The sequence below is a fragment of the Prunus avium genome, chromosome 6, assembly GCF_965620075.1.
Source record: "Prunus avium chromosome 6, drPruAviu1.hap1.1, whole genome shotgun sequence".
In the NCBI taxonomy this organism is placed as follows: domain Eukaryota; kingdom Viridiplantae; phylum Streptophyta; class Magnoliopsida; order Rosales; family Rosaceae; genus Prunus; species Prunus avium.
Genome location: NC_142289.1, coordinates 5,590,252 through 5,610,381, shown reverse-complemented (window position 1 = coordinate 5,610,381; position 20,130 = coordinate 5,590,252). Strand labels below are relative to the sequence as shown.

Below are 20,130 nucleotides of genomic sequence, written 5' to 3'. Positions count from 1 at the left end.
GACTGCTTAGAACACCCAACTGTTCTTCAATCACAGGGCATAGCTCACAGTGGGGTTTTAGCAACCAGACTGATTTTTCCTTTGGTTTATGGTCTGGTTGAAGATGATCAACCCAACTTGTTGGAGGACCAGAATTAATTGGGCCAAATATGCATATATACAAACATGTAACAATAATTGTAAAGCTCATCTTTCAACACCAAATAATTGTTAAAATTTCTAATGTTCATTTACTGATCGCATGATCGCATCCGATCCCAAACAATCAAACGATGAAGTTTACCCTTTTAGTGAATTTCAAGTTCCAATGCCATCTGCATTTTGAGAAAGGGTTGTTGAATTTCAGTGAACGTTATTTTTCTGGGTTTGTTTTCGTTTCCATTATATTCGTGGCTCCGTTATAGATCTTCTTGGAAATTGGAAACACACTGTTCTATAAGATAGAGATCCAAGACGAATTAACATTGAGATCCATACCATGGAGCACTTGGTATGCATTGCATGGTGTCAATTTCGTCGAACACTCGCGGAGAGAGGCTCGTCGTGTCTACATGGAAAAAGTCTTGGTAAGACGGTCGGACCCGTTACCCGTAGGAGGACCACATTTATTTGTAAGAACGATTGTATGCGTGATGTGGTCCGACCCTGTTACCCGTCGGATCGCTTTCACAAACAAGCGAATCCTTTGCGTTAGGGTTCCACGATTATCCCAACCCTAATACAGGTGTCACACTTATTTGTAAGAACAATGATGTGGTCCGACCTCCTTACCCAACACCTTCACCTCACAATGAGTGATGATTTTGATGGGGTGATGGCTTTTCTCGTCTCATGATTTAATCGGCCATGAATGTAGAAGTCATTCACATGGAAGACGGCTAAGGCATCTCTAGTGTTGTTGACTTGAACGTAAGTAAGTCATTAAAATTTCCACAAAAGAATTAAAGTTGTTATTTTCAACAGTGGATTGTTCATAATAGTTTGATATGCTTACTTACTAGTGTAGATGTTGACATGTTGTAGAAATTAACACTCCACCTACCAACTTGTCTGGGATGGTGTTCATTGATAGGTATGAAAAGGGTTCAAATTTCAAAACTATGTTTTATTCCAAATCAATCTACGAGAATAAATGACAGAAAACAATTAAAATTGGATCGAAGTGACATTGGATTAGATTTTGATGGGAAAAAAAAACTACAAAACCTGCCATTTTTTTTCAAGAGGGCAGGGGATGAGAGAAAAACTTACATGTAACGGGAATGGGGTGTAAGCAAGCGCATTTTCCAATTGATTTCATTGCTGCTAGTTGCAGGGACAGTCTCTCAATTATAATCTAAAAGGTCTTGATATCCTTTCACACCAAAATGGAAAAGTTTTTAAACTAGGTCAGGGTTTCAAAGTTACAGAGAGAGAAACTTTGAAGGGTATATACAGAATCTCAAAACAAATTCTTCTTTCATTCTTCAAGCACTGCAAGGCCACAGATTTTCATGAGAAATCTGCACGAACTCATCAATGGCCTGGTGCAGTAGAATGTCAAGGATCAGCCCTTCAAACTCCACGCAGATTTCTTCATAACCTTCGAACCCAGCCACATTCTTAGTTACCCAATTTGACTCTTTCAAATCCTCCTCTGTCCACCTTTGGATTTTGGAAGCCAGCAGCTCTGCGTAATCTCTGGTGTCTTCGTCTTTAATTGGCTCAAAATCTTTTCTTCTGGCTGTTCTGACTTCAGGGTCGGCAATGTAAGGAGCTTTTGGTGAAGATTTCATGTTGGAGTTCAAATCCATAGGCATTGAATATCCTATAAACATCAACCCAAACAAATGAAGTTAGAATTAATTTGGTCACACAATGTGCTAAAGGAAATTAGTGAAAAAAACAGAACAAACCTGATAGCCAAGCTTCATGTTGGATCAACATCTCATCAATGTCAAGAACAGAAACAGGGCTTGTGTTCTCTGAGCCATGAAAACCAGCAGCCTCTTTTTCCTTGGCAAATGCATGTTGATGGTTTGTCTTCTTGATTCTTGGTTCCTCCACGGCTTTCTTCTTCTGGGCTGTCTTCTTCAGCTGATGACGATCGCTACTTTCCTTCAAATTCGCAGCACCACCATTCTTGTAACTGGTCTTCTTATTGGGAGAAACAGAGTACCCCAAACCCTTTGATTTTGAAGATTGTGCGCCACATTCTCGTCTAGGCTCATCCTTCAACTTAGAAATCTTCTTGTTTTGTTTTATCGCTACCATTTTCTCCTTCTTCTTCTTCTGCTTCATAATCTCATCACTCTCTCTTTTACTGTTCTCCTTGTTCCTACTTCTCTGTTCTTTCCTTCCCTGCTTCAGTTCTCCAAAACCCATCTCAGATTTCTTCACCTTCGACTCAATCTCCTTTGATTTATCCACATTGTCCAAGTACACAAGAAGAAAATCAGGATTTTTCTGATGATTCAGACCAGCCGGGACTTCCCGGAAAGAGACTGAGGTTCGAACCCGGCGATGATGATGCTGAAGATCCTGATCAGCCAAATCAAAATCCATCAAGTAATCTGCAAAACTCACTGACCTACTTCGGCTAACCAAATCTGGAGCTCTTCCTTTCGAAACCCAATTTGTTTTTGGCAAAGAGTCTAAACCCATCAGCCTTGCCACTATGCCAGGCGTGACAGAAGAAGCTGAAGATTGGATTTTGAGATCAGGGTTTGGTTTTTCTGGGAGCAGAGTGAGTTGGGTTGTATAAGATTCTGCAATTTGATCTGTTGGGTGAGTAGGAACGCTTCCAGAGCACAGAAGCCTGCGCAAGACGCCATTGAAGCAGCCAGAGCTCTGGTTCACTGAACTTGAACTTCTCCCACTACCACTCATGGTTGTAATTTGTAAAACACACACACCAAATCAAGCGACAGAGCAGAGAAGTTTATCAAAGAAGAGAGGCCTTTGTTTTATGATTTGAATTAATGGCGATGTTGTTATTGGCTTATCAAGGAAGACTTGGGTCGTTGAGTTCACATTAGAAACTAGAAAAGATGGACATAAAAAAGGTGGAAACACTGACGCGCACATTTGTCGCGTATAAAAATGAAGTAATTTTATCTTTCTTGGCACCAAATTGGCCTGTCAACGTGTTGTCAGCCATGCAGTTTATTCATTAAATTTATTTATCGGGTTTAAATACGTGCCATTGATAGCAACTGGCAAGCATGAAGAATTAAACAAGAGGAGTTGAAAGACTTTTGTTGAGAGTGTAAGAAACGCGTGGGTCGCATCTGGGTTCTATGATCTTTCTTTGCTTTTGCCATTTTTGGGGTTTCCCCCTTCTGCTTTTCTTCTACCAGATGAGATGCCGAAGTTCTTGACCTTTTGTTGGTCCTCCATTCTAATTTCTTAGCCACCACCATGGTCTTCGTACGGATTTAGAAATTCCAATCCACCGACTTTGCTGACTCTTTTGATTTTGGAGCTTATTGGCTCAGTTGGGTTCCTTAGTTTAACATGGGCCTGTTGTGGCGGCAACATTGGCTTAGAATTGGAAGTTTGGCTGAGCTGATGTGAGACTGTGGAGAGGCTAGAATGAGGAGGTTGAGTGAGGAGGTTATTTGAGGAGGTGAAATCTCACCATCAACAACTAAAAACAAAGTACATGGGGGGTGCATTGGGGGGTCCACACCCCTTTTGATGGTGAGATGGGCCTCCTCAAATAGCCTCCTCACTATAAACCCTCATTATAGAAGCTCCCGTGAGACTGATATGGCTACATTTGGAAGTCTAGTCTATGTAGGTTGCCGGTTTTACCATTTTGAGTCATCATAGTTTCAATTCTTTTACATATTTTGTCATGCAATTGGACGAAAGTTTGAACGTGTCCCTCAATTGCGAGGAACGAGGGATATCAAACTATATGAGTAAAATTGCCACAATTAAAACTACATAAACTAAAGTGAAAAGTCCGACAAACTAAAGGGACAAAGTGACTTTTTGCATCCTTCGTTTTTTTTAACGGAAGATACTGATTAATCTGTGCAAGTTTATGGTATGGACAAGCGATTTAAGATCCCCAACCAAAACATTGTGAAAGAAAATGACTCAGCCATTGTCCTCAGATATCATAAGAAAATACGTGGTGCAAAAGGCACCCATGAGAAGTAATCATGAACAAAATTTCGAGAAATCATAAGATAATAAGTGGCCCATTATCACTAAGAAGAATAAAATCCATAATGTCCCACTGAATCCACTAATTTCAATCAAAAGTGGAAGATGGTTACTTGTTCCCTATTATTTTCCCTCATTTTTCTTCAATTTAAAATGGGGTTATACAGTCTGAAGAGATTTTTTTTCCTCTCCATAAAGAATAAAATACAGTAATTTTTTTTCTTCAACTATGGCACCACCCTTTTTTCATCATTCTCTTGAGACATTCCTTTCCCAAGAGTCCCAAATCAGTGGCACGCCCTCAATGCAAAGAGATCTGAAAGGAGGTTGTCTTTGTGGTCATCTAAACTAAAGAATTGAAGCTTTTACTTTGATTTTGGAAAGCCACCAAAATCAGGGTCAGTTTGGTAGTACACAACATCCCCATTGTCACTGACATAGTGGTCTTTCTTCAAGCTTCTAATAAAACTCCCAAGCAGGTGAAACGGTAGAGGCCCTGATTTCTTTGGCTCTCTGTAATATTTCCCAAATACTGGCTTAGCTGCTTCAGTCTGCAAGTTCAAGAACAAAAACACATTAAAACATTAAGACATTGCAGGTGTTCGGACTTAAGAGCAGGCTTGTTTTCAATCATATGAGTGTACTAATTCTACTTAAAATGAAATTTTGGTACTTACTGCTTCAACTAAATGGTAGTGGGGGATTTGAGGGAAAAGATGATGAACCACATGGGTGCCTATGTCGTGGTGGATGTTATTGATCAATCCGTAGTCGCGATCAAGTGTGGTAAGCCCTCCCCTCAGATAACTCCACTCCTGTCCAAGTTTTGATGAAGAAAGTTTTAACATATTGCACCAACTTTTGTCACAGATTTAAACCAGACAAGATAAGATAGAGCTATGCAAGGACTTTTCTCTGTTGTGGTATCTTAGCATGTTGCCTATCATGAATTGAAAAGCCACGTACCTTTCCTCTATACCATGGTAATTTGTCTTCATGGCCATGGTGATGCAAGTAAGTTACCAAATCCAGCCACATGACAAACACCTAAAATTAAAAAGAAAGCAGTCAAATTTGGAATTCCTTGATTGCTGCAGAAAAGCCTATCCCAATTCTTGTGTAGAATCATAAGAAGATTAAAGATGTAGAATTTACCCAGTAGGGAATGCCATAGAGCTTAAGCAATTGAATAGGACCCATTACAAAGGACAACCCCACAAGCAAAGCAGCCATTGCTGTCCAACACAAGGTGGAAGTGATCACATCTTTCCTCTCATTGGGGACAAACAGGTCGCTGTTTGGGTGAAAGTGAGAACCAGTCTTCCCTGGACTTCTATTCCACTATAGGAAACCAATAACAATCAGCTACTATTTTCGTAAATTATGTGGTATCAATCAATTCACTACAGACTTACAAGGTAGAAAGGGTATGCAAGCATGGGAAAAGGCACGGTGAACCGCAAAATCTGTGTCATGTTATCCAATTTCTTGTAAATTCTCTCAGATAACTGCAAGCATAGAAATTTATCATCCTCTAACAAATAGAGAAACCCAGGATGCCCCAAGCAAAAGTAGAACAGAGAATCCATACAACAGAGGAAAAAAAGACTAACCGGATGCCATGATTCATCATTCTCAACATGGCCATGGTTTTGATGATGAGTCCTGTGGCTAATTCTCCTGTAACATTCAATCAAGCCATCATTTTAGTGCATATTATCTAATTTTTCCAATAGATAGGAAGAATCAGAACACAAGAAACCATTGTTCATATTTACAGTGCATCATATTATATCAATCTATCTTCAGGAACATACCATCCATGATAGGGTACAAGAATTGAAGAATGCAAGAGATGCCCCACCACACTGTTTAGCTTGGGATTGTTTGAAAAGCTTCCATGGCCACTACATAATCAAACACCAGACGAACAATTCATACCACAAAACACAAACTGATATTTAAATCACACACCAAGAACACAAAATATATGAGAAGGAACTGAGAAGTGATTACCAATCATGTCCAAGAACAAAGAGAGCCCAAAACATTGTCCCCTGAGCAGCCCAATACAGAGGCCAAACGAACCACTTGTTTATATAAACCGCCGCTGCAGCCAATCCAAAAACCACCAGCACATCCCTTACCACATAGCTCATTGACCTCCACGGGTCCTTAACCCAACAATGCTTCGGAATGGCTGCTTTAATGTCAGCCAATTTGAACGGTGGTGGTGCACCTGGATCAAATTCCAGCTCTTCTTCATCTCCAACGCCATTAACACCATTGACTCTCTCTTTCTCGTCTTCAATAGAAGCAACTCTTAATGGAGCACTCACTTTCAGACCCCAGCTTCTCCCTCTAAAGCACGCACTCGAAATTTTGGCCGAAGCCAATCTTAGATCTGTCACGCTCTTGTTCGACCGAAAAACTCGAACTTTTGCTGGGTGGTTAGAGGAAAATCCGGCTGTGGGTCTATGAAAATTTTGAGGGAGAGGCCTTAAGCCACATTCTGAGAGAACCCAACTCGCCGCCATTGGAGACCCAGATGGAGCAGAAACACCAGGGTTTTAGTTCAGAGTCTCTCTCAGGTTTTTAGAGAGAGAGAATATGTGAAGGTGAAGCAAACAAAAAGAAGAGGGATGAAGGAAAATATCTAGGATTTAAAAATGAGATAACAATTTTCTTTCCTCCTTCAAGAACGACGACACGACTATTTTTGTTCTCAGTGTTTCTCAAAGCTCCATTATTTTATAGTTTGTTCTTCTCTCTCAAAGCCTTGACCTTGAACATGGACTCAGAGTTTTTAACAACCGGTGGCGATGACGAGGGAGAGATTTGAAGGCTTGGTCTTCACCTAAATATATGACCAATTGGTCAGTGGGCTTCTGTTCAAATTGGAATGTAAGAATTTCTCCACTCAATTGCTTGCTATTGGCTCTCATGGTTATGGGAATTTGATCGGTGGGCTTTTTGCTTATGTCATATATCATTGAAGGCTAATGTCACATCACACGTGTCATTAAACAATAGCCTATTTCCAATAACAAGCCCATTGGGAAGAAAAACAAGCCCTAGGAAGGAACGAGGGAATTTCATAAAAAGCTGCCCATGAGAATTTCATGCTTCACATTTTACTATTTAGTTATCTTTTCGTACCACACCGTCCCAGTATTTTACTTCTACGATTTCACACTCAACATCATGTTTTTGGTGTTTTTTTTTTGCTAAAATGTTGGATACTTCTCATCTCTTTCCCTCCATTTAAAGTATTTTGTGCACTTAATTAACGAGTATCTTTGACATCCTCATATTCTTTATAATAATTCAAATAACATTATTGTCAATTACGCTTTTTCATACCATGATATTTGAGAATAACACGGGCTACTCATAAGACCTAACACCGGCCTAACTCACATAAGCATGTGCCTATTTTGTTTGGACTTATCACAACTCTATGCCTCTATGCCTTCTTTTCCTACTAAACATATAGATGATAGATTAGGGTAGACAGCTTTGCTTCATATTTTGTTTGGGTGTGAGAACAAAAAATAAAAGTGGTAGATTTTAGATGTAGCTTTGAGAAACACATATGGCAAGTGCTCAAGTGCTCATTTTTATAAGATTGAATTAACTTTGCATTGAAAATTAAAATATAAATATAAATTTCAAAGAACAAAAAGTAATAAGAAAGAAGAAAACTATTCAAGCTCATCTTATAAATCACGATTCTCTTGCATAGTTTCTCCCCTGCCAAATGAATGAATGTTCGTGTTGTCCACGTTATGAATTCTTGTACAAATAAACGACTTCCTAACCAAACTTGATTTCAATTGAAAGATTTGCTTATTATTAATTAATTGCTTGTTTCCTTGAACACGACTTCCATTTCTGACATTGTAATATAAATATTTTCTCTCGTTTAGGTAGTTACAAACTAGATTTTGTATTTTGCAACAAGTTTTGGTTTAGACATAAAAGGAGATTTGTGGGGTCTTTGCTTATTGCTCAATCCTCTCAAAGGAGAAGTTCTAGAGCTCCTCTTGAGTGGTCTCGTTACGGCATGAGATTTGACTATATCACTAGCATTCATAAGTTTGTTTTTATTTCTAAAGGTGTACCAAACAAAACCTTATACATTTGACACAAGATCATCATCTTGGAGAGAAATACACCCAGTTCTCCATGTGAGTTAAGTAGCAAGAATTTATGTGCATATGAAGTTATGCGTTAATTGGTTCATCATGATGTAGGTGGTAAAAACCCTAATCGTTTGATTTCAAGAAAGATGAATTCGTTTGGACCCTTATCCTAATTTACCACACGGTTTTGTTCCTAGTTTGCACATGCATTTGCTTAACTTGGGAGGATGTTTAGCCATTTTGTGATATAAGTATTTGTCTCTTGAGATATGGGTGCTAAAAAATTACGAAAAGAAAGAGTGGGCGCTATACTGCACCATTCATTACCATATGTTTCCTCCTATTTGGCTTAAGACCAATTAAGAATTGTGGTTAATGGGAGCATCCGAGCATGTCATATTTTTCACAGAAGAAGATCCTCTTATGTTTTAGTTTTGGGACGTAAGATATGATTTAATTTAATTTAATTCACTCATGCATTTGATTGGGCCAAAACCCTTGTTGGTCTCAGCATGCATTTGATTAGAGAAAGAAGATCCTACTAATCAGCGTATGTTCTCATTCTATTACACGTGTCAATCACATGTGAATCCTTGGCATAGAAACTACTTGGCTTCACATTTTTGTTAAATCACAAAAATCACAAAAATCGTTGTATCCTCATTAAAGATCATCACTTTTTTTTTCAGGGTCTCTCTGTTTCTCTCCAATGGATCGAGCTCAGTTAGTTCTGGTTGGATTACCAATCTTTCTGTTCTGCACAGACATTTTTAGCCTTTTCACACCTAAACCTCCCAAAACCAGTACCCATTATCATGTTCATGATGATGAAGATCCTCAGCCCCTTGACGATCCAGAGCCTCAACAACAACAGCTTCTCCAAGAGCCCCTTAAATTCCCTACCCAGCAGGTTTCTCTGTGCCAAAACCCCTACATGCATTTCCAATGTTCATATATACATGCATTACATAGTTTATATGATCATAAATGCTGAAAATTTTCAAAAAATTTTCAACTGCAGAAATCTGATGGCATTGGAGCAATTGGCATGGGAAGCACCATCAACATTGATTTCTGTACATCTTGTTCTTACAGGTTTCTGTGCTATTTCTTAGATGACATTTTCCTGATCTCATCAATTATTGAATTTGAAAATGTTTTGTTTAAGTGGTATTTTTTTGGTGTAGAGATGGATGCAAGTTGTTTTTTTTATGTTAATTTAATCCTGTAATTTGGATCCTTATTTGTATGGTTGTCTCAGAGGAAGTGCATTAACAATGAAAAACATGCTGGGAACAGCTTTTCCTGGGATCAACGTAATTCTGGCAAACCACCCTCCTCCACTTCCAAGACGGCTGCTGAGCAAATTGGTACCTGTTTTTCAAGTAGGGATCATCGGGACGATAATGGCGGGCGAACATATTTTCTCGAGGTTGGGGATTACAACGCCACCTCCTTGGTACCACTCCTTGAAAGCAAATAGATTTGGAAGCATTGCAAGCACTTGGATTTTGGGAAACTTCATACAATCCTTCCTTCAAAGTACAGGAGCTTTTGAAGTCTATTGTAATGGGGAATTGGTATACACTCTAACCTCGTCCAAATTTCCAACGGCCGATTTTTCTTCATTTCTGTCTCTTCTGTTTCACCATGTGTATCTTCTTGGACTTGGTAGGTCTTCTCGAAGCTGAAGGAGCAGAGGTTCCCTAGTGAGATTGAGTTGAGGGATCTTGTTGGGAAGAACCTCGGTAGTTCGAGAACCGCTGACGGTCTTGGAGGAGGGGCCTGGTCTTAGTGTCCTGTGGGAGGGGACGTTACCTTATCTTTTGGTTGCTATGAAAGCAAGATTGCCTTGTTGCTTATATGCTTTATAAAAGATGCATGAACTACCACACGATTGAATAACCACAGTTGTTCATAACATTACTCAAAGCTGTTTACCGGACAAACATGTCTAAATGAAGAGACTAAGTGCGCTTGACAATTACTTTTCGAATTTCCTTTTTCCTTTCATATTTTGGTACAATCATGAGTGTAAAATTAAAATGCGGCTTGCAATGTTCTGAAGCCTAGCTACATAAATTACTTTGCATCAAAGGCAACAATGGCATGACAATTCTATACACTGTAGCAGAACGACCTCTTGAATATCTGCTGGATCACAAGCTACAGATGGTGTTCTTAATTGAATGACCTCGTCTTTCAGGTGCTGCAGAAGGGTTCTCAATCTCCCCTCTCTCGACAGGACCAGTAATCCAGGAGATGGAAATTCAAACATAAAGCAAATAAAGCCAAACTTCTAAATATGCCACCATTTTCGACCTTCCAATGTCTTGACAAGCTCATTAGCCAGTGATGCAAAGTCTTCTGCCCCGTTCTGCAGATCTTCAGTGCGCCTGCTGATTCTCTGATAAAAGTGAAATTTTGGAATTAGAGAAAGGGAAAAGGAAGAGTTACTTTAAGAGTCATTTAAACATTTGCTAGTTGAAGGTAACCTAGAAGAACGAAATGAGATTAAAAATGAAAAATACCGGTCAAATATTTGGCTTAGACCATGAAAGCATGGTGTTCTATTCTATCATTAATAGTTGTGTGTGTGAACTCATATTGAAGATAATACTTTTTAAACCCTGCCCAATGACAATTTCACAACATTCTCCTTTTAACAAAGTATCAAATGAGATGCAGATAGTTTCTAACTCTTTCAATCTGTTCACCTAATTTCCTAATATCTTTGCAGGGGAAGAAAGAAAAGAATAAAACTCTTCCATGAATCCTACCTCAAGTTTTTCTCCCCTCTCCATGAGCTTATTTCTTGCTTGAGAAGCCACAGAAGAAGCATCCTGAAATGAGTTCTGACCACATCAGAGAAGACAATTGATTTACAGAGTAGTTTATCTATCATGTAAACTATCATCATCACTTGATATTACCTCAGCCTTTCTGTATTTAGCTCTAATTTCTTCGGCAGTTCTAAGTCTGGGCTTTGTATCACCAGTTCCACCTTGAAATAACTTTTCCCTTTCTGATTCCCCTTCTGCAGTACAAAATGTTCAATGAAAGTATTATTCTACTTACTAACCTCTACCCAAAAAAAAAAAAAAAAGGAAGGTCAAATACGACAAAAAGTTTACCTCTCTTGATATCATGTGATGATGAAGTAGATGCTACGGATAGAGGTTCATCTATTTCAATGTCATCTATATGAAAAGCATTGATTGAGTGAATAATCAACTGGGAGAAAGAAGGAAAAAGGAGGGAAATGGAGATAGGTTTGCACAAAACCTATGTTCAGCTCCACCACTTCTTGATGATCTACATATGGGGATGGGCCTGACTGTTGGGACTTCCAAAACATGCCCTCTAAATGATCAAAATTTGATTTATGAGTTGCAGCAGAATCCCCAGTATGGACCATTTTCCCACCTTTAAGTCCTTTGACAATACCTAATAACCCAGGCGCAGTACCCTGTAGCCAAAAAATTACATAAGGGAAAATAATACATTCTTCACCAAATAAAAACCTAATTAAACTGAATTTTGTTTTCTAACCCGTTTCTTTTTCTGATTCAAAGATACACTCAACGCAACATCTGCAGCAGCTGCCACAACTTTATCATGGAGACAGGGCAAAGACTCTGGAATCCTACAACAAACAGATATAAAATTTCCAAAATTATCTTTCTAACTAAAAATTCATGTCCGAACCATAATGCTCAACTTCATATTTCCATCACAGCACTTGTAGATACATGAATATATAAAAAATACCTGAAACCATTCTCAACAGCTAACATAGAGACGAATGCGGATTCATATCCATTTGCCTATAAAATAACTTCAGCATGAGTCTTACATTATTCAACATACATGGTAACTTTCAAGAGATTAAGTGCAAATCGCACAATTTTTGAAATTTTCAAGAAGACAACTATACCAGTGTAAAATGTGAATCATCGGCACTCATTGTCTTATCCATGTTTGCCTTACAGTTCCACCTTAGAATTGACATTAAGGAGCTTTCTTTCACCAATTCTAAATCAGGAAAAGATCTGCCCATGGATAGGAACCTCTCATTAGACAACCAGTAATGCATATACATCTACAATATCAATCAATAAACAAGCAGTAATGCAATCATAAAATGAAGGAAGAGTAACCCCCACTAGAAACATTGGTACTTGATGCATTGATAAGGTACTTAATGCTGCATAACCTATATCATTTTCTTGATTACTGGGGCAAGGAAAGAGAAACTTTACCTAATCTCAATTTCTCCAGTCTGAAACAGCAAAACCAATCCCGAAACCCTATCAGCTTTCTTAAAAGTAGCTGTCCAAATGCAAGGTCTTGCATGCTTCACTTTTTGAATGGGTTTATTGTTTCCCTGACAAGACCACAGTGCATCAGCATGCTTGCCAAAATAAAGTAGCAAACAAAAATAAAGAAGGCAAGAGGCACCTGAATCACAGATTTTGTTGAGTACAAGCGCAGTGAATCCACACAACAAAGCAAAATGAATGAATTCAACAATATTTCTTCAGAGTATGGATTTTCTGAAGAGGAGTTTTGTTCAGTCTCAGGTGAATTTATAACAATTGGAGACCTGCCTGGCACAGGCTCATTCTTGGTTGAAGAATCCTTGGAGGCCTCTTCTGGAAGATTATCATCAGATACTTTAGAGGCAGATATTCTGCCATCTGGAGTACCCAAAAAAAAAAAAAAATTCTCAGAATTCTCTAATTATTAAGTGAATACGAAAAATAAAGTATTTTATTATTCTCTGCTAGAAGATATCTGTACTTGCCTATAACATACATTGAAATTGCAATTGACTCCTTTTTCAAGTGCCATGACTGAGGGATGATCATGTTACCGGTATTTCCATCAATTACATGTATATGTGCATCCTTGGTTAAGATGAACATTACTTCCTCTGTGGGGTAAACTGTTGTTTTTGTTTCTGAGTGCTTTGGGCTCTTCAAGAGGCCTTGAGAATTTGTAAGTTCTTTCCAAGTCATTGAAATGGTGGGGGAACTAGAGAAAGATACATCATTTAAAAAGAACAATACAGAAAAGGAGCTGGTGTCCAGCACCGCGACCTGAAATGAATGCATTAAATTCAAAAATTATTTTAATTTTAACAACTTGAGGTTATGGGCCAACCTTCAAATTGAAGACAATAAAAAAAGTTATAAATTCACAAGTAGAAAAAAGATACTTACGTGACCACATTCAAATCCCACAGCAAGTTTACCTCCATGCTTCACAAAGTGTAGTGCTTGAACTGGGGAATTAATAAGACTTAAAACAGCTCTGCATTGAGGTCCTTTTCCTTGAGGCAAATTGTGAACTGATAAACAAGTTATAACATTGTTAACTTCATAAATAAATGTTCTTTAAAAACCGCTTCAAGATAAATTTAACAGTATAATCTGGTTGCAGAAAGTAGAACATGGTTTCACATCTTATGGACTGTGCAATGGAAAAACAAAACAACGGTTTTACAAAGTCAAGGAGATTGACACTCATAACCTACCTTCCGATTTGGATTCTGTGACAAAGAGGAATTTTGTCCCATCTGAACAGTCTTTGAGGTTATAAATTTGAACCTATACATGCTAGCAGAAAGACAATCAGTATGGTAAAAGTTAGAAGTGAAAATTGGTGTCCAATAAAGAAAGATATCTGACCAGACCACATTCTTTGCCAACAGCCAGATTGAAAGTGAAAACGCAGAAATCCAGTCTTGATACTGGAGCACTTGAACCAGCCACTTTTATACCTTGCACCTGCCAGTTACATGAGATAATTTGGTATCTCCTTTATAAAGACAAAAGTTTATAAGGCTAAAGTGATGAACTCTAACCTCGCCTTGTACAAGACAGATAAAAGATAAGAGTGGATATGTGGCATTCCATATCCGAACAGATCCATCTGAATATCCTGCTAGGTACACTCTCTCAATACCGTTATTCTTAGAAATAGACAGTTGACTGGGCACACCCCCAGTCAAGGGCCATTTTGTACCAGCTGATGGGTTTGGTATTGAGCCACGGTTCACAACTGAGGATATCTAAGATACACATAAACAATAAATAATTATGTGTTGAGAAACAGTAAAAGGAATATGTAAGAGCCACTCATGAATGAAAGAAATCCAAATCCTCCCATAGAGCCTTAACGGGATATATCATATAGGAACGGGAAAAATAAAAGGAAAAAATATATCCGCTCATGCAATACCTCTGATAGAGCCTTTAATAAGTTCTCCCCAGTGGGTACCCTAATAAGTTTGGCAACCGTCATGGTTGGATTAGTTGTAGGTATCACCACCGGAAACTCCAAACCAGAAATAGAGGGGTTCCTTTCTTTCTGGGACACTAAGGCAGAGAGGCTAGCCTCATCATAAAAATGCAGTTGCCCAGGGTTTGTTAATACAAAAACATCGGCTTTGTGATTACCCCCAGTTGTCCCAGAACTTGGTAATAAAATCATGTCTGCAAAAGAGCCAGTAAGGGTAAGGTCCGTACGGCCAACACATCTTAAATTCGCCATTCCAGGTGACCATTCAAGAGTTAAAACCTGCAACACAGAGAATCTTATCAGCTCCTGTCTTCAGTGGCAGTAAATAAACAAGACAAACTCTAGTATATACAACTGTTGATGTACAAAATGTGAAAAGGTTCTTTTTTTGAACATTAACTGGTATACAAAACCAACCCTGTCATTAAAATGTGAAAAGTATTTTACCATTTCTAGGCATGTTACAATGTTTTCAGAAAGTGCACCGTTTTGAAATATATAAAATTTTCTGAAAAAAGCCATGAAATTTTCTGTAACTACAGTACACACCGTCAAAACTTCTTCCGATCCTATTTCATCGCCACCATAGATAAATAGTTGGCCATCACAATCATTATGGGATTTATAATCTTTGGACCACTGTAAGACAATGACAGGAAGTCTCCTTTCTGCTGATGATAATCGTAACTTCACAACATTATTAGATGGTGACAATGCTTGTTGACCCTTGATGGAAGCAGGAGATGACGTGTTCCAGAATAAAATGTCTCCATCTATGTATCCCACAGCCAGAATGGACCCATTGGAAGATGCCCAGCAAAGAGCACTTATCTCTTTGTCTCCCAGTTGATGTTCCAATGTTTCTTCTGGAGAGTCTATATTGACTTCATTCGTAGATTTAACAACTCCATCCTTTAGCTGGAGATCCTTACCACCTCCAACAAAAACGATTTGATCTTCAGATACATCCCAAAGAATAACCAACCCATTTTGATATGCAATCAGTACTCTGCCAATAAAAAAACCCTCATCATTCAATAAGCTGAATGGATAAACTATACTGTAACTTTTCTCATCAGTTTTACTTTGTAGTCCCGAGTAATGCGATGTAACCTCATTAATAAGTCCCATGCTATCAAGGAAGTAGAAATATAACACACCGAATGGGGCTAACAATTGGATTCATTCATGGGATACCAAGCAACTTTATTCAGACTCAATAACAAAAATCAGCAGGGAGCCAAAATTATGTACCCCTTATATATCACTAACATTAGTCGAAACTGTAACAATTTTATTTAATGTTCCACCATGTCCAAGTACTTTTTGATCCTTCATGACCATAGGAAGATTTAAATTTGTGTTCTTCTTAAGGTGCAAACGTGACACTCTGCCCTTTATTGGTGAGAGTAGTAGCGGGTTAGAAATATCTTGATCTTATGACTTACCTAATAAGCCACTCTAAGAGAAAACGAAAGTGGTCTTTAGCTGCTAAAATTTCAATCAATACATGGTTCTTTATGAAAATGGATAAGATGACCCTAAAATGAAGAAATGAACGAATAAAAAATAGAAATACCCTTAAGTTAACATCAATTTCCTGTATACATTATCATACTGGAAGGATCCAAAAAAGTAAAATAAAATGATTCAAGGCCCATTCTTGTTTCACACTTAAAGCAGAAATGCACACTGAGAAACTTTAAGTAATACTTGTATCTTGCCTATTTCCAGATGAACAAGGTTGGGGAAGAACTCCAACTATAGGTTGGTCAGTAGGAAATGGAAATCCAGCAGCTTCTGTAGCAAAGAACAGCTGCATTAACTTCTTTTGTGACGAGATTTATAACATTAACTAGGAAATTTATTAACTATAGAAGCAAAGAAATAATAAAATTAAAAGCTTCAGTTATCAACCATCAAACTGAAGAAAATAATTTCTTCATATATTACCACTTAAAGAATTTGCAGAAATATGATATGGCAACTGCAAAAGTTTTCCCTCCTCAGCATCATACTTCATCACAGCCACTAGAGCATAATCATCGCCAACATACCTGCAAGTTGTAATACAGTGAACAAGTTATAAAGTGTGTGTCTCCAGCCACTCAGAAGCTGACTGAAAATAGTTCTAACAATTTCTTCGGTCAGTAGTGTACATTAAGTTGGAGCCATTGATTATGGAAAAAGCAGTTATATTCGATTCCCACTCTAGACAATAAACTAGGCACCTGCTCTCGAGATTCCAAACCTGCCAAGTTGAAAAGTTATCAATCACTTAAACAAAAGATGTTTCATTTTTAAGCACTTCATAGCATTTAAATTCTTGGCACTTGATTGTGAACTGTACAATTGCCAAGTCAACAGCCTCGCTAGCAGCTATCACCTGCTTCTATCTATGCGTATTCTCCCCTTTTGATAAATTCCCACATTGAAGTGCTCCTATGGTGCAATTTTGTTATAATGGTAAACCGAATGAATCCAAAAATGACCACTAAGGTCTATGCTGAATATTTAAAAGTAAAAAGGACTGATGTTGATAATTGACTACAGGAATCTAATGAGATGCATGATGTAGAAGTCATGTTTCACACAGATGGAGTTAAGTTTGACATAAGAAACAAAAACTGCAGAGTTGATAAGAATCAATACCTGAATATCATTATCATTTAAGATGCTCACCAGATAACCCTGGTTTTGTAGAAACTGCCAAAATACAATAAGGATTAGTTTGCTGACGCAGCAATAAATAATACAGAAGAATATTTAAGGATGTGTTGGAGACTAAGCTGAAAAAATAAGTTCTAGCCAAATTCAATCAAATCTCCCACAATCAGAAAATGTCATCTTGAATTTATGTATAAATCCTTTATCTAAGCATTAAAAGGTGAAAATAAGGCCAACAGAAAATATTTTCCCTCATATGCATGAAACTCTTTAAATATCTTGCTTCACGTGAAGGAACAAGTGCCAGCCTCATTCCAGAAAACCTTGATAATTTTTTTTATTTTGAATATATCACCCTGATATACTATTGATCTTTTATATCATAACTAAACAAGGGGAATAAAAGATGATTATACTGGGAAACTTTGGAATCAATGGTGCACACAGATACCTCAATGTATTTGTAAGGCAGTTGCTTCGGGGATATAAGAAGTCCTTCAATACCATCACCACCAATTACTTTAATCCTCCCATCCCTACCAAAGAAACAAAGCAATAATGTGAAATTGTTGTGTGATTTGTGTGAATCTCATATGCCATTATACATGTCTGAGTCAATTATCAAAGGGCACCAGGAAGATATAGTGTACTAAAGTATATGCAAGGTAGTCCTCTATCTGGCAGACAGCTGTGCAGGGTAAGCATGCCTTTTTTTTTTCCGGGTATCTACAAGCATACTTCACCAAATGTACGTGTGCATTTTGCCATCAAAAGAATAGCCATTCCGAGAAATATGGAACAGCAATGCTTAGTAGCTAGCAAGCCATCTTATTAACTACATGAAGGTGCACTGTGCACAGTGCTCAATAGAACGGTCTTCTATCAATTCACACACCAAAAACAGTGGAAAGAAGAATAAAAGGTCCATTTTAACTCACAATGTGCCAATGGCTAAAAGGCGCTGAATGGGGTCGAAAGCAAGAATGGATGCCGTCGATGGGATACCATAGTGAACTGCGACTCGTAGGTCCAAGTCTGCTGCCGTCAAACTTCCGCGTGGCATATTATGCTGAAATTAACAATTTTTTCATAATAATAAAAAGAGAAAATCACAAATATCAGTCAAAATTCCGATGCCTGGAAGAGAGAAGCAATTCGGAAAATCGACATTACACAACTAGCATATCCAAAAGCAATTGAATTTAGTTTGATTTTGTTTTCAATGTTGCTCCAAGTACTTGAGCTTAAAATTACGCGGAAATGAATCAAAAATATCAAAAGCATAGGAATTTAATCCAACCAAACAAAAAAGATTGGAAATTTTTATCAAAAAACAAAAATCCCCGTTGTAGTCCAAATTTACGAGTTGCTGATGAAGCTAAAGTAAAAGAATTTGAAAAAGTTAGCAAAAAAAAGCGGCGGCGACCGATTGCTTGCGAATATGGTACCTGAGACTGGTGGATGGCCTTCTGTAAAAGGCGCTTGGCGAACATAGCGAATTAGAAGCTCAAAGATTACTGAGTTGAGTGTTTGAAGTTGTCGTCTGCTCCTCTGTCGACTATCGGAGGGAGACTTTCTATCTTTGTTTCAGTGATCAAACCGATGACATTTTCATAGTCATAGAGCTGTAAATTTTTCGAGTCAGTCAAATGCAATAAAAAGAAAAGAAAAGAAAAAGGCGCTTAGCCGTTGTTAAACTCATGTAAGCTGTACCCGATACGCTGCGTTTTGGGTACGCAATCGGCAATCTGTCCCCAAAGGCTGAAACGATGTCGTTTGCGTGTCGCGTTGTCTTTGGTTATGGAGTAGTTGAGAGGTGGACATTAGCACATTAGTGGATTGGAAACTTTTATTGATTATTGGAGAAGCTTAGAAAATATATTTAGCACAAATTGTTGACATCCTTTTCTGATTTAGTTGTTGATTGAAAACATTATTAATATACTACCCTTTCCGCATGCTTCCCTGTTTGCGAGAGACTATTTTTTTTAAAAAAATTAAATTTATTTAAGAATTAAAAAATATAATGGATAGTTGTGTTTCATAAAAATATGGTCTATTATCTGATTTTTTTTAATTATTTTTTAATATGAAAAAGTGGGAATTTACCATATTATCCCCATTTTATTAATAATTTCAATTCTTAATATTTGCATTAATCAGGGGCATTTTCTGGCATTTTGAATGTTTTACTATTCTCTACCTTTTGCTTTATATATAGATGCAAAAGAAAAAAAAATGTTGATTGAGATGGCATTTTCTATATCATATAAATATCACAAACTTTCTTTTAAATTTATAATTTTATCATATATAAAATGACTAATTTGTCCTTAACATGTTTGGGTTTTTTTTTTTTATAAACGGAAAATTAGATAAAATATAGAGGGAATTGACTATAATTAATAGTTCCTAATGATTCAATTTTAAAAAAAAAATTGTAAGAGACAAATTGAAAATGACCTACAAAAAAACCAAGGTGGTTGGTGTGAGTGGTTCGGCACTCTCATTCCTTAAGAGATGTCAGGGGTTCGATCCATGCTCTTGTACGGAGTCACCACTTTGGCTAGCACTTTACCCCTTACGGGCCGACCCGGTGTGAGCGGGGATTAGTCTGGGTTGTGGTTAAGGCTTAAAGGTGCCACCCATAGTTGGGGCCCATCCAGGACCACCTCGTGGTTCAGACCAAAAAAAAAAAAGACCTACAAATTTATAGGGATTTTGGCGAATTAACCCATTTTATATAATCTCATTATAAGGACTCAAAATATGGAAAAAGAAAAATCTCTATAGAATATGGTCCGGGACCAAAAGGGAAAAAAAACTTTTGTTATTACCCCTTCAGCATTTACTAAAG

At 37.7% G+C, this 20,130-nt stretch overlaps 4 protein-coding genes across 6 annotated transcripts; 1 reads left to right on the top strand and 3 right to left on the bottom strand.

Annotated features, from left to right (window-relative positions):
- Positions 1–1,135: 1,135 nt before the first annotated feature.
- On the bottom strand, positions 1,136–3,099 carry ACI1 (ALC-interacting protein 1). The gene is made up of 2 exons (XM_021974618.2): positions 1,896–3,099; positions 1,136–1,807 (listed from the first exon to the last, which is right to left on the bottom strand). Exons 1-2 carry the CDS (start codon positions 2,866–2,868, stop codon positions 1,467–1,469), a joined length of 1,314 nt encoding a protein of 437 aa, XP_021830310.2. The 5' UTR covers positions 2,869–3,099; the 3' UTR covers positions 1,136–1,466.
- Positions 3,100–4,161: 1,062 nt separating this feature from the next.
- LOC110770476 (omega-3 fatty acid desaturase, chloroplastic) lies at positions 4,162–7,098 on the bottom strand. The gene is made up of 8 exons (XM_021974616.2): positions 6,172–7,098; positions 5,973–6,062; positions 5,769–5,835; positions 5,571–5,663; positions 5,311–5,496; positions 5,122–5,202; positions 4,833–4,970; positions 4,162–4,706 (listed from the first exon to the last, which is right to left on the bottom strand). The coding sequence occupies exons 1-8, from the start codon at positions 6,690–6,692 to the stop codon at positions 4,521–4,523; spliced, it is 1,362 nt and encodes a 453-aa protein (XP_021830308.2). The 5' UTR covers positions 6,693–7,098; the 3' UTR covers positions 4,162–4,520.
- Positions 7,099–8,925: 1,827 nt separating this feature from the next.
- On the top strand, positions 8,926–10,205 carry LOC110770497 (selT-like protein). The gene is made up of 4 exons (XM_088254017.1): positions 8,926–9,210; positions 9,322–9,395; positions 9,562–9,880; positions 9,976–10,205. Exons 1-4 carry the CDS (start codon positions 9,010–9,012, stop codon positions 10,093–10,095), a joined length of 714 nt encoding a protein of 237 aa, XP_088110143.1. The 5' UTR covers positions 8,926–9,009; the 3' UTR covers positions 10,096–10,205.
- LOC110770496 (exocytosis protein SRO77-like) lies at positions 10,198–18,932 on the bottom strand. 3 transcript variants are annotated; one of them, XM_088254014.1, is made up of 24 exons: positions 18,722–18,932; positions 18,212–18,342; positions 17,725–17,809; positions 17,259–17,312; positions 16,766–16,857; positions 16,560–16,663; positions 16,331–16,406; positions 15,156–15,615; positions 14,547–14,885; positions 14,170–14,376; positions 13,994–14,092; positions 13,840–13,912; positions 13,526–13,653; positions 13,108–13,402; positions 12,762–13,000; positions 12,563–12,687; positions 12,238–12,352; positions 12,072–12,127; positions 11,853–11,946; positions 11,586–11,769; positions 11,435–11,500; positions 11,234–11,337; positions 11,081–11,155; positions 10,198–10,707 (listed from the first exon to the last, which is right to left on the bottom strand). In XM_088254014.1, the coding sequence occupies exons 1-24, from the start codon at positions 18,764–18,766 to the stop codon at positions 10,600–10,602; spliced, it is 3,354 nt and encodes a 1,117-aa protein (XP_088110140.1). In that variant the 5' UTR covers positions 18,767–18,932; the 3' UTR covers positions 10,198–10,599. The 3 variants fall into 3 exon arrangements, with proteins under 3 accessions (XP_088110140.1, XP_088110141.1, XP_088110142.1); XM_088254015.1 differs by having other exon boundaries at positions 16,331–16,403; XM_088254016.1 differs by having other exon boundaries at positions 11,081–11,143; positions 18,722–18,931.
- Positions 18,933–20,130: the final 1,198 nt, after the last annotated feature.